This window comes from Grammomys surdaster, unplaced genomic scaffold, assembly GCF_004785775.1.
Source record: "Grammomys surdaster isolate TR1022 unplaced genomic scaffold, NIH_TR_1.0 188, whole genome shotgun sequence".
NCBI classification, from domain to species: domain Eukaryota; kingdom Metazoa; phylum Chordata; class Mammalia; order Rodentia; family Muridae; genus Grammomys; species Grammomys surdaster.
Window position 1 is genome coordinate 7229985 of NW_021604633.1, and position 13813 is coordinate 7243797.

The 13813-nt window shown below is 43.4% G+C and overlaps 1 protein-coding gene across 1 annotated transcript; it reads left to right on the forward strand.

Moving 5' to 3' along the window:
• The first annotated feature begins 797 nt into the window (after positions 1–797).
• On the forward strand, positions 798–1454 carry Ccdc71l (coiled-coil domain containing 71 like). Its single transcript, XM_028768850.1, has one exon. The coding sequence runs from the start codon at positions 798–800 to the stop codon at positions 1452–1454; it is 657 nt and encodes a 218-aa protein (XP_028624683.1).
• Positions 1455–13813: the final 12359 nt, after the last annotated feature.

Here is a 13813-nt window from a genome sequence, read left to right on the forward strand (position 1 = left end):
CAGTATCTCCTAAATGTGCCAAGATGGTTCCATTGCCCAGAAGGAAGCTGTCATCAATGCCTGAATGTTTAGTTTTCTTGAAAGATGGGGTCAGGAGAGGCAAAGCGTATGAAGAAGATACCAAAGCAGGATTTGAGAATTTAGAACGGATTCGTGAAACGCATTATCCCTTCTAGTTTTAGACCCAACTCTCTTAGCTGTTCAACTATCAAGTCTTTGGGTTCTCTCTCATCATTCAGGCTGGTAGACTTCCCCAGCTCAACCCACAGCTGCACACAATCACCCACGACACCCCCAAACATGGAGCTTACGCACACCCACCTACTTCTCTTGACAGGGCAACCCTCATGGACCCACCCAATGGTTGACTGGCCTTCCAGGGCCATCACCATCACCCACCACAGGCACCATGTTCCAGGAACTGGCCTCTTCCCCCAGCAGTCCCCGCCCCTCATTCGGAGAGCACCCAATGGGAGGAGCCGAGGCCGCGGTAGGCGGGGACTAAGGCGGGCCCATTTAAAGAAAGGCTGAGGGCGAAAGGAGGCAAGAGAAGAGAAGAAAGAGAAGCCAGGGGAGGGGGCGGGCGCCGTCCAATGACAAAGCCCCGGGGTGGGCGCCCGCTGCCGCCGCCATCTTTAGCCCCGGCCACAGGACATCCAAAGCGTCCTCCGCCCCGAGGGGGAGGGGCGGCAAGGCGAGAAAAGTAGCGAGCGACGCCGGGCGGAAGGCGCCAGCACCAGCGAGCGCCGCTGAGCCGGGCGCGGACAGGGACGGCGGGCGGCCCCGAGCGGCCTCCGATGCGACGCGGCGTGAAGAGGCGGCGGCGCCGGCCCCGGGCCGCCTGGGGCGGCGGCTACGGAGCGGAAGGAGGGGCCGGGCTGGAGGCGCTGGAGGAGAAGGTGGTGTACTCGCGGTCGCAACTGTCGCTGGCCGGCAGCACGGAGGCGCTGGGCGACGCCTTCAAGCTCTTCATGCCCAGCAGCACGGAGTTCATGAGCTCGGAAGCGGAGCTCTGGAGCTTCCTCTGCAGCCTCAAGCACCAGTTCTCCCCGCACATCCTGCGCAGCAAGGACGTCTACGGCTACTCCTCGTGCCGGGCACTGGTGCCCGACCCCCCGGCGCCCGACAGCCGCCCCGCGCGCCGGCCGCGGCCGCGCCCGCGCGCAACGCCCAGGAGGAGGCGCCGTGGAGCTCGGGCCGCCACGGGTCCCCGCAGGCCGCGCCCCGCCGCTGCGGAGCCGGGGCCTCCGGCGTCCTGCTTCGGGGGCCGCACCCTGGAGGAGATCTGGAGGGCGGCCACCCCGACGCTGACCAGCTTCCCGACTATCCGCGTCGGCGACGACGTGTGGGGCGAGCGCAGCCTGGCGGTGGCGCGGCGCAGGGCGCGCCAAGTGCTGCGAGTGGACCTGGACCCGGTGGTGAGGCTGCGCCGCTTCCCGGTGCCCCGGGTGTGATGCGCGCTGCGGCGCCTCCTGCCGGCCGCCGCCCGAGGAAGCTTCCGCGCGCTGGAACGGACTAATGGCAGTCGAATGTTTACAGAACCGGCCCCCTTTGGTGCACTTTATGCGCGAACAAGGCCCCTGGATGCGGTGCGGCGCCGCGGTCCGGGATCGGGACAGGTGCGGCCCCCACGCCTGCGGCCAGACGGGACGGCCGGACCCGCGACAGAAGTCCCTTTGCTTCCCAACCCGGATGGAGACGTCTCCAGAACCTGGAGGGACACGTGCATTTTCTCCCTCTCGGACTCTACCTCACCGGTCTGGAAGTCCTCCGAAGACTTTTACAAATTTTTTTCTCCAAAGGAATTTGTTTTTGTGCTTGTGTAATAAAGCCAGAAATTTACTTGCACCCTAGTCCCCTTCTGTTTCTGTTTGACTGTCAGCCCCACTTTCTGGACAGAAGATCGACTATGTTTCCTGGTGAAGTGCTGGTGTACGCTCAGGGTATTCTGAAGCCCACTCGTTTTCTAATTTTTATTGGATTCCAAAGCTTTGATCAAGGTCGTGTTTTAAGAGTTTCAAGCTTATGACTGTTAATGTAAGGATTTGTATGGCTTTGAATTTCATGAGCTCAGTGATTACCAAGAGATGCAAAGTACAACTTAAAAAAAAAGGTTACGGTGTTTATATATAAAGTTTTATATTGAAATGTAATATTTATATTTACTGAGCTCCTAAGTAAAATGGTAGAATCTCCTTTAAAAGTTTTGTTTAAGAAAAGTTGACTTACTTTAATTGAATAAAATTGAAGTGTTTTGAACCACATGGCTTGTGATAAAAATTGAATAAATTTTGAAGAATATGTTGGCTACAAGAATGAGTGGAATCCAGTTGGAGGTGATTTGGCCTCACGTCCTGGTCTAACATAAAATTCAAGATTGTTAATGGGAAGAGAATTAAGATGGAAATTGCTTAGGAGAGATCAATACGTGTGGTCATTGTGAATAAACAGAATACCCTTTAGAATTCCCAGAACTGTATGATCTATAGGGAGGGGCAGGGGCATTTCTTGGTACCATATTGTTTGGCAGAAAAGTAAATCATAATTCTTTGTTGTTGAATAACAAGAAATGCCTAAACCAATACTCCTTGTATTTCTGAAAACCATGACAATTGGTTGACGTTTTTGTCCTATGAGTTTTCGTTTTCTCTTCTTCCCATTCATAATTGTGTTTGCAATCTTCGATAGCTGAAGGCCACAGGAATCAAAACATCGAGCCGCACAGTACTGACCCTTCTTATACACTTTTATAATAGCATGTATAACATATGGCCCAGAGTAGAGTTCTTGATAATCCAAGTGCCTTTGGTCATTGGTGGCAGCAAGACTTGGTGGTTTTTTTTTAGCCAGTGGTGCCACAGCCAGCTTTTTCTGCAATACCTAAAGGGTCAAATAGTGTTTTTCTACCGCTGTTATTTCAGACTTAAGTATTCTGCCGTGGGACATTCATACAGGGCTGGAACTTATTAAGCCCTCAACGCTAAGGTTTATCTCTGCTTGGCAGTTTCTTAGAATAATGAGAATTGCAGTTTTGACTCTTGTGTTCCTAATTCAATGGCATAGCTTTCTGAATTAAGTATTTTAAGTTTTTAATAGTTCATGAAAAGAGTTGTGACTTTTAGTGTTTTTGTTTTGTAAACACACACACACACGCACATATATACATATATACATACATATATGACTTTATGCCAGTTTCCCACAAGCCTCAGTCTTTTATTCCCCACTCAATGATAATACATTGTTACAAATACTGTTACTTGAGTACATGAAAAGGGGGTCACCATGGGAGGGAGAGTGATAGAGTTGTGTCATGGGAAGCTGAGACAGTCTTGGTTATTAGCTTCCATTGCCAAATGTATTTCAGAGACAGGCTTTTCTTCCCAAAAGATAGATTGTTAACTTTTCATAGCTAAGTAGCACCTGATGAAAATGCATTTGTACCACTCCATGTGTATATAGTTTTATAACAAGAAATAAATCCAATGGCCATATTAGAATGTAATCTCAACATGAGATTTATCTAGATACTTCCCAGAGGATTCTGAAATTAGACATGGCTGAGGGTAAAAATTTACCTCAGCCCACAATGGACAGGTAACCAGTTACACCATGCATTTATTTTTACTGAGATATTTTGACATTTGTTTCTCTCATGCCTTGGTACTTTAGTGCAGTTGACGATATGCATAAATGCTTCTTTGGCTTATTGATCTGACTGACTAAAGTTTGGATTTGGTTTCCCATGCTGGGTTTGATACGGCTCAAAAATATAACCTTTATTTTGCCAAGTTTTTCTGCAGCAAAACCTGTGTTGCCACTTTGAACACATGAAGACATATCTAATGTAGCTGATGAGTCTATTATAAGAAAGTGGAATTTTTCCTGGATACCTTTGGACAGGATGTGGAGAGAAACTTGACATTGTGGCCTTTAAGATGAAGCATCTGGATTTTGTACTAGAAAGATGCTGTAGCTTCTTTTGTGGGTAGTTTTTCAAGATGTCCCATTTGTCATTTTGCCCTCTCTCATCTCTCATGGCACAAGTAGAGAGGCCACCTGGGAGGGAATGCATCACCTCACTCTGCTTTTATTTAGTTCTTGACTTTTGAGTTCCTACTTGTGGTGACTGGCACCTCAAGGTAACCTTGTTAGACATCCTCCCCCACCCACCCCCCCATCACCCAGCAACTTACTTTTACTTTACTAAGCCAATGACCTGGAGATAGCTGAGGCAAGCTTCCTTTGTTTGATAGTGCAGTGTTGCTGTTGTGGTGCCTATTTATTTTGTCTGTTCCAGTATTCTATGGACAAGTGTAACTTAAGCTGGTAGCTCATACCTATTGATTTGCCATGTGTACATAATACTACTATTTTTCAAAAAACTTTATAAAAAAAACTTTTACGATATTTGAATACAAAAAAAATCACAATTTTGAACTTAAAGATTTTTTGTTGTTTTAAGGGTTGTTATGGTATTCTTTAAGTCGTTGATTTTTAATGAACATACATAACATTTGCTTTTTTGGTGTGTTCAGATATTTTTTGATAAACTGTTGTCTTAAGTGCATTAGAACACAATTGTTTGTAATGGAACTGAAGTATTTCCCTGGACAGTTTAATGTGCATATGAATGGGATTTACAATTTGGTTGTGTGTTGCTTTTTAACTTATTAACTGTAAATAAATTTTAAGCATATAGTGTCTGGCTTTTCTAATGATACTGAAAGTTTTCAAAATGAGACTGTGCATGTGAATCAGAAACCATCTTAATTTAAAATTGGATAAACCTTGACATTTTGCAAACTTGAGCTGGAAGTCTCAAGGTTTGTGTTGGTTGTGTTCTGTCTTGTGACTTGTCAGTTCCTTAGTTTCTAGAATGGCTCTTCAAACCAAACCCAGTTTGCCTGCAATAACCTTTAAAGGGTACATTCAAGTTCGAGCTTCTGAGTCCTGGCCCCTAAATATCATTGGGGTGATAAACGGTCTAATTTCTCTTTCCTTCATATTGTGAAAGAAAGTGCCCCACGGATGGCAGCGATGCAGACTTTTGGCAGACAAGGGCAGGGGAGACTTCTCATTGCAGTCTATAGAACTGGAATGGAGTATCAGCAATCTGCAGCAAGGACAGATTCACATTCTGGGTGGACTGCATTACGTCATACCCAAATGCCTATCAGTAGGTGGAGGGATCAAAGGGAACAGCCTGGGAGAGAATTACCGTATCCAGTTTCCTGTCCTTAAGCACTGGGACTCTAGGTAAATAAGCTTTGTGCCATGACATCCTCCAAAATCAGATGCACTCCATAAGCTGGTGGAATACTGTACACATCGAAAAGGACGTTAACGCTGGAGTCGTGGGACGTGCGGAATAAATGTTATTAATTGGAAGTCTGAAGGCTGGATATAGTATAGAGGAATGAGAATTTATCTCTCCAGTTGGTTTGGCATGGCCACCAAAAGCAGATTATGGGCTAGAAAGTTAAAATTAATTAATGGGAGAAATAAAAATGACATAAACTTACCCTTTTACACTTCTTGGAAGTATTAGGGCAGGACTTGGGTTTGTTGGAGACTTCAAAATGTTAGAAGCTATGTTTTGAAGTTGCATCTTTGACAATATCTCTGAAAGATTTAAAACGTGCCATTTTGTATTTTAAAGGATCTGAGAATTTACAAACGGTAAATTAAAGTGATCCAAAACCTGTAAAAGTTTTGCATTCAATCTTCACTGGGGGTCATTTCAGCAGGTTGCTCTAGACTTTAGAGTTCTCAACTTACTTAATGCCATGACCCTTTTAACAGTCCTTTATGTTGTGGTGACCCCCAACCATAAAATCATTTAAGTTGCTACTTCATAACTAATTTTGCTACTATTGTGAATTATAATGTACATACCTGATATGCAGGGTGTCTGACAGGTGACCCCTGTAAGAGGGTTATTCAACTTCCAGATTGGTTGAGATCCAAACATTGAGGACTGCTGCTTTAAAGCATTTTCACCCGTGGCCATAGAATCAGAATGAAGTTAGTTTCTGTGGAGTCTGTGCAAAAATATGATCATATTTGAAGCATTGGCACCCTGAGCTTTAGATGTTGGGTATAAAGACAGTGAATTGGCTCTGATTCCTCTGTTGGTAACACAAAGAATTCCTGAGTTGGTAAACAAAAACTGTAGTATCTAAAGCCAACACAAAAGTATTTCTTAGAAAAGTGCATGGAAGCATGCTAGATCTGAAAACAACGTGGGAGCAGATGTCACAGAAGCTGACTGTCCGCCATCACTGCTCCTGTGTGTCTTGGTAAATGCTCTGAGCCGTGGTTACAATAACATAGCAGCCATGGGGTTTGAGGCTGGTGAGTATAATGACTCAAATTATGATTACCCAGCAAAGTTGGATAAATACATCACTAGATAAATATGTTTCCTTCTGAAAGTGTTCGTAGAGAAGGTAAATTCATTCATCTAAGTAGTGGAGTTAAGTATGTAATACATTCTAAAACAAGGTTTATGTAGCCCAGACTGGCATCAGATTTGCTCTGTAGCCAGGACTGGCTTTGAATTTCGGATCTTCCTCCCTCTAGCTCTGAACAGCTTGATTACAGGCATGTGCTACCATTCACAGTTCACCTATATAGCCTTTAAATGTTTCAGTATTAGAAAAAAGTCAAAGCCAGGGAGGATAGTTTTTGATCTTGTCTCATAGGTTCAAACAAGCATAGAAGAAAAATAAATATATACAAGAATATATTATTAAAAGTATAGAGTTTTCAATGTATTTCAATAAATGCAGTGTGCTTGTGAAGCTCATTTGCAGACAAATATGAGTGGCCCAAAGTATCTCCTAATGTCCCTTCAAGTCACTATCTTAGTCCCACTCTGAAATTTGTAGTCATCTATGACAGAATGGAGACTGTCTCTGGAGGAACTGAAGGACTTCACCTCAAATAGAGATTCTAGAAAGGGAGCATTGAGGGCTAAGATGGCAGGAGAGGGAGACTTTGAATAAGTGAAATATCTGGTCAAAACCAGCTGAGAAATGGAACGCTCTGTCTTGGACAGGGCTAGCTAAATGGGATTGGGGTTAATGGGAAATGTGCTCTCAGGAACCCCCAAGTATAGAATGTAAAGGACTCTAAAGCAGATTCATTCCTCTTCCTAAGTAGTAGGTTTTGGGAGTGGTATTTACTTCACCTTTGTCTGCCTGCAGGACTTCTCTATGACAAGGACTGTTAAGTTGTGATTGTATTCATATGTATCTACATATGTGCTGGTGGCATGTGTGTCAGTTGGACACAAGATAGAGTCATCAGAGAGGAAGGAGCCTCAGTGAAGGAAATGCCTCTATAAGATTCAGCTATAAGCTATTTTCTCAGTGATCAATAGGGAGGGTCCAGCCCATGGTGTGTTGTGCTGTCCCTGGGATGGTGGTCCTGGGTTCTATAACTAAGCAGGGTGAGCAACCCATGGGAAGCAAGCCAGTAAACAGCACACCTCAATGGCCTCTGCATCAATTCTTCACTCTAGGTTCCAGCCCTGGTTGAGTTCCTGTCCTGACCTCCTCCAATGATGGTGTATGATCTGAAAGTTATATAAGCCAAATAAATCTTTTCCTCCCCAACTTGCTTTTTGCTCCTGGTGTTTGTTGCAACTATGGAAACCCTAAGGTGCTGCCTCTCCTATCTTTGAATCATGGCATGTGTTGCTGGCATGTGTTCCGTGTTGAGTGGCACTGAACAAAAGTATCAAGTTTATGGAGTTCATAGAGACTTGGAACAGTATCTTCCAAACTTAATTTTTTTTTTTTTGCTGTGTGTGTTTTCAGTTTGTGTGTAACAGCAATGGCAGTAGAACCATATACAAATGCAACACACATGCACGTATGCATGCACAGACACATACCCTAAATCAGTATTACCAAGTAAGCCACTGATGGACTCAGCACCATGTGGCTGAATAGAGTATCTGAAGGCTTTGTTGTCTCTTCTGACTGTCCTTGAAACCTAATTCAATTTCTTTATTGTTTTACCCTGGGTCTCAGCAAAAGGCAGTGCATTGCAGAATGATATAGCCAAGCCACCTTTGACATCCTTCTTTCCTCTCCTTCTATCTTCTGATCTTCTGATAAGAAGCTTAGCATCGCCATTCCTCAGTTTATTCAGCTATAAAACCAGGCATATCATAATATCTATGTCACAGAGCCCTTGTGAGAATTAAATCAAGTGGCACATGTCAAATAGAGTACTGCCTGGGACATACTTAGCTTCAGTCAATACATACCAGCTTTTATTAGTAGTAAGTGTGGAAAAAAATGCTACAGTCTGTTTGCTGACCTGAATTTTTTTTCTATATTGGCAGGTGTTGAAAATGAAAACATCTGCAGTTCATACAATGTCAAGGAGACTTCACTGTTATTGGAGAGTGGAGTCAAAAATCACTGTGATTGCTAGAAGGATGTAGGTTTGTGAGGAACAATGGCCAACCCTGAGCAGAAAGTTATAAATGATCAGAAATCCATAAGAGAATGAGAAACCAACTAATGTTTATTTAAACCATGCACCAAGTACCTATGCCTATCCCCAACTCCCCTTTTGAGACAGTCTCATGTAGCCCAGGCTGGCCTTGGACTTGCTCTGTGGCCATGATGAACTTGAGTTCCAGATCTTCTTCACCGTCTGAGTACTGGGATTACAGGCACCAACATGTTCAGGTTGCTTTTTTTTTTCTTTGAAGTAAAACTTGAGCATGTGTCAGGCATGGGAGATAAAATAACAAAATGTTCCTAGATGACTGTAAAACTCTCTGAAATAAATTTTGAAACAGATAAGTATATGAAATATATACTTTGAACAGGCTGCCATTTTGTCCTGTGAAAAGTGTATCAAGGTAATGCCATTTGAATATCTGCCACATGTTAAGCAACAATCTTATAATCCAGTGTCCTGTCTAATTTTTATATCAACTTGATACAAACTAGAATGATCATGAGAAGACAGAGGGGGCCTCAATTGAGAAAATGTCTCTACAAGATCCAGCTGTAGATAGGTCTATATAGGGCATTACCTTAATTTGTGATCGATAAGGGAAGGGCCCAGAGCATTGTGGGTGGTGCCAAACACTGGCCTGGTAGTCCTGGGTTTTATAAGAAAGGAGGCTGAGTAAGCCATGGGAAGTGTCCTAATTAGGGTTCCTATTGCTGTGATGAAACACCATGACCAAAGCAACTTGGGGAGGAAATATGTGGCTTATTGTTTCACATCACTGCTCATCACTGAAGGAAGTCAGGACAGGAACACAAACAGAGCAAGAACAGAGCAGGAGCTGGTGCAGAAGCCATGGAGGGGCGCTGCTTAATGGATTACTCCTCATGGCTTGCTCAGCTTGTTTTCTTATAGAACCCAGGCCAATCAGCCCAGGGATGGCACCACATCAATTGCTAATTAAGAAGATGCTCTACAGTCCTGTCGACTGCTGGATCTAATGGAGGCATTTTCTCAACCGAGGCTCCCTGCTCTCCAATGACTCTGGCTTGTATCAAGTTGTAATTGATAAAGCAGCCCTCCTCCACGGCCTCTGCATCAGCTCCTGTTTCCAGGTTCCTGCCTCGTTTGAGTTCCTGTCCCAACTTTCCTCAGTGATGGATGGTTGCATGGAGACGTAAGCAAAATAAACCCTTCCCTTCGTAGCTTGCTTTTGGCCATGGAATTGCATCACAGTAGTAAAAATCCTAAGACAGAAATTTGTACCAGGGTTGTGGGTTACTGTCGACATAGAGAGACTTGACTCTGTTTTTGTAAGGACTGTGGTGGTATTTGAACTTTGGGCTAGAAAGACATTGAATGCTCAGGGCTCAGGGCTCTGTTCTGTAGGAGCTTGGCAGATAAGAATGTTGAGAACAGTGCAGATGATGGAGGCCTGGCTTGTGAAGTTTCAGAGGGAAGCCAAGGTTCTACCAGGCCATTTGTGTGAACAATATGTGGTCAACTGGGGCTGAAGAGTCAGCTGTTGTTAACAAGAGAACATAACCGCTAAACCCTTTTCTGGGACACTGGATGCTGGTCAGCTCGGGCTGAAGAAACAGTTGTGATTAAGAAGAGTCCAGCCCCATTGAGATGAAGCCCTCTGGGAAGCGTTTCCTCAGGGTCAGCTCACAGAAGCTGTGTTCCAGAGGTGGCAAAGTTTGCACCTTTTGCTGATGGCTCAATTTAGGTAGTGTTAAGAGTCACCCAGGTGGTATTGATTTTAAAGGCATGAAGGAGTCATAGAGAACCGCTGAGGCTTGCCATATTGTGGCAGGGATGAAGTTTACAAAGAGAGCCCAAGAGAGACTACTGGTGAAAGTGCAGCCCGGTTGCAATAGAGGATCTGGGCATTTTGGAGATGCCAGTACCATGGGAAAGGTCTAAGAACATCAGTAACCTTAGAGTGGAGCCAGCCTAAGCCTAGGAGACCTTTGTGGGTTGCAGAGGGTAAGCCAGAGACACAGACCCTTAGGAGGAGCCCAAAAGGCTGTAAGTGAATCCCAGACATTGGACACTGAGTTACTTACACGGTTGGAATTTGGTTTTGTTTTGTTCAGATTGAGACTATGTCCTGGTTCATCTCTCTTAAGGAAGAAAGCAATTTTTTTCCCTTATACAATCCCACAGTTGACAGATTTTGACTATTTTAAAGAGATCTTGAACTTATAAGTATTTGAATTTTGTATTGGATTTTTAAAAATATTTCAAATGTTATCCCCTTTCCTGGTTTTCCCCTACCAGGGAAACCCACCATCCCATCCCACCTCCCTCTGCTTCTATGAGGGTGTTCCCCCACTCACCAACCCACCCACTCTTGCCTCTCTGCCCTCAAATTCCCCTACACTGGAGCGTCGAGCCTTCGCAGGACCAAGAGCCTCTCCTCCCATTGATGCCCAACAAGGCCATCCTCTACTACATAAGCAGCTGGAGCCATGGGTCCCTCCATGTGTACTCCTTGGTTGGTGGTTTAGTCCCTAAGAGCTCTGGGGGGGAGGGGAAGGGTCTGGTTGGTTGGTATTGTTCTTCTTCCTATGGGTTTGCAAACCCCTTCATCTCCTTCAGTCCTTTCTCTAACTCCTCCATTTCGGACACCGTGCTCAATGGGTGGCTGCAAGCATCTCCCCCTGTATTTGTCAGGCTCTGGCAGATCCTCTCAGGAGACAGCTATATCAGGCTCCTGTCAGCATGCACTTCTTGGCATCCACAATAGTTTCTGCATTTGGTGACTATATATGGGATGGATTCCCAGGTGGGGCAGTCCCTGGATGGTCTTTCTTTCAGTCTTTGTTCCACACTTTGTCTCTGTATTTGCTCCCATGAGTATTTTGTTTCCCCTTCTAAGAAGGACTGAAGAACCCACACTTTGATCATCCTTCTTCTTAAGCTTCATGTGGTCTGTGAGTTGTATCTTGGGTATTCCAAGCTTTTGGGCTAATATCCACTTATCAGTGACTAAATACCATGTGTGTTCTTTTGTGATTGGGTTACCCCACTCAGGATGATACTTTCTAGTTCCATCCATTTGCCTAAGAATTTCATGAAGTCATTGTTTTTTTAACTGCTGAGTAGTACTCCATTGTGTAAATGTACCACATTTTCTGTATCCATTCCTCTGCTGAAGGACATCTGTGTTCTTTCCAGCTTCCGGCTATTATAAATAAGGCTGCTATGAACATAGTGGAGCATGTGTCCTTCTTATATGTTGGAGCATCTTCTGGGTATATGCCTAGGAGTGGTATAGCTGGGTCCTCAGGTAATGCTATGTCCAATTTTCTGAGGAAGTGCTAGACTGATTTCCAGAGTGGTTATGCCAACTTGCAATCCCACCAACAATGGAGGAGTGTTCCTCGTTCTCCAGCATCTGCTGTCACCTGAGTTTTTGATCTTAGCCATTCTGACTGATGTGAGGTGGGATCTCAGGGTTGTTTTGATTTGCTTTTCCCTAATGACTAAGGATGTTGACCAATTCTTTAGGTGCTTCTCAGCCTTTTGACAATCCTCAGTTGAGAATTCTTTGTTTATATCTGTACCCCATTTTTTATAGGGTTATTTGATTTTCTGGGAGTCTAACATCTTGAGTCCTTTGTATATATTGGATATTAGCCCTCTATCAGATGTAGAATTGGTAAAGATCGTTTTCCAATCTGTTGGTTGCTGTTTTGGCCTATTGACAATGTCCTTTGACTTACAGAAACTTTGCAATTTTATGAGGTCCCATTTGTTAATTCTTGATCATAGAGCATAAGCCATTGGTGTTCTGTTCAGGAAATTTCCCCTTGTACCTATGTGTTCGAGGCTCTTCCCTACTTTTTCCTCTATTAGTTTCAGTATATCTCGTTTTATGTGGAGGTCCTTGATCCACTTGGACTTGAGCTTTGTACAAGGAGATAAGCATAGGTCGATTTGCATTCTTCTACATGCTGACCTCTAGTTGAGCCAGCACCATTTGTTGAAAATGCTGTCTTTTTTTCCACTGGATGGTTTTAGCTTCTTTGTCAAAGACCAAGTTACTATAGATGGGTGGGTTCATTTCTGGATCTTCAATTCTATTCCATTGATCTTCCTGCCTGTCTCTGTACCAATACCATGCAGTTTTTATCACTAGTGCTCTGTAGTACAGCTTGAGGTCAGGGATGGTGATTCCCCCAGAAGTTTTTATTATTGAGAATAGTTTTTGCTATCCTGGGTTTTTTGTTATTCCAAATGAATTTTCAAATTGCTCTTTCTAACTCTATGGAGATTTGAGTTGGAATTTTGATGGGAATTGCATTGAATCTGTAGATTGCTTTCAGCAAGATGGTCATTTTTACTATATTAAATCTTCCCAATCCATGAGCATGGGAAATCTTTCCATCTTCTGAGATCTTCGATTTCTTTCTTCAGAGACTTGAAGTTTTTGTTGTATAGATCTTTCACTTGCTTGGTTAGAGTCACATCAAGGTATCTTATATTATTTGTGACTATTGTGAAAGGTCTTGTTTCCCTAATTTCTTTCTCAGACTGTTTATCCTTTAAGTAGAGGAAGGCTACTGATTTGTTTGGGTTAATTTTCTATCCAGCCACTTTGCTGAAGATATCAGGTTTAGGAGTTCTCTGGTGGAAGTTTGGGGGTCACTTAAGTATATTATCATATCATCTGCAAATAGTGAGATTTTGACTTCTTCCTTTCTAATTTGTATCCCTTTGACCTCCTTTTGTTGTCTAATTGCTCTGGCTAGGACTTCCAGTACTATATTGAATAGGTAGGGGGAGAGTGGGCAGCCTTGTCTAGTCCCTGATTTTAGTGGTATTGCTTGAAGTTTCTCTCCATTTAGTTTGATGTTGACTACTGGTTTGCTGTATATTGCTTTTACTATGTTTAGATATATACCTTGAATTCCTGATCTTTCAAAGATTTTTACCATGAAGGGGTGTTGAATTTTGTCAAATGCTTTATCAGTATATAATGAGATGATCATGTGGTTTTTTTCCTTTGAGTTTGTTTATATAGTGGATTACATTGATGGATTTCCATATATTGAACCATCTAAGCATCCCTGAGATGAAGCCTACTTGATCATAATGGATAATCATTTTGATGTGTTTTTGTATTCTGTTCATGAGAATTTTATTGAGTATTTTTGCATTGATCTTCATAAGGGAAATTGGTCTGAAATTCTCTTTCTTTGAAGGGTCTTTGTGTGGTTTAGGTAAAGTGTAATTGTGGCTTCATAGAATGAATTGAGTAGTATTCCTTCTATTTCTATTTTGTGGAATAGTTTGAAGGGTATTGGTATTAGATCTTCTTTGA

Excerpts from the sequence above, each read along its gene's own strand:
- Ccdc71l (XM_028768850.1), top strand. The coding sequence starts at position 798 with ATGCGACGCGGCGTGAAGAGGCGGCGGCGCCGGCCCCGGGCCGCCTGG.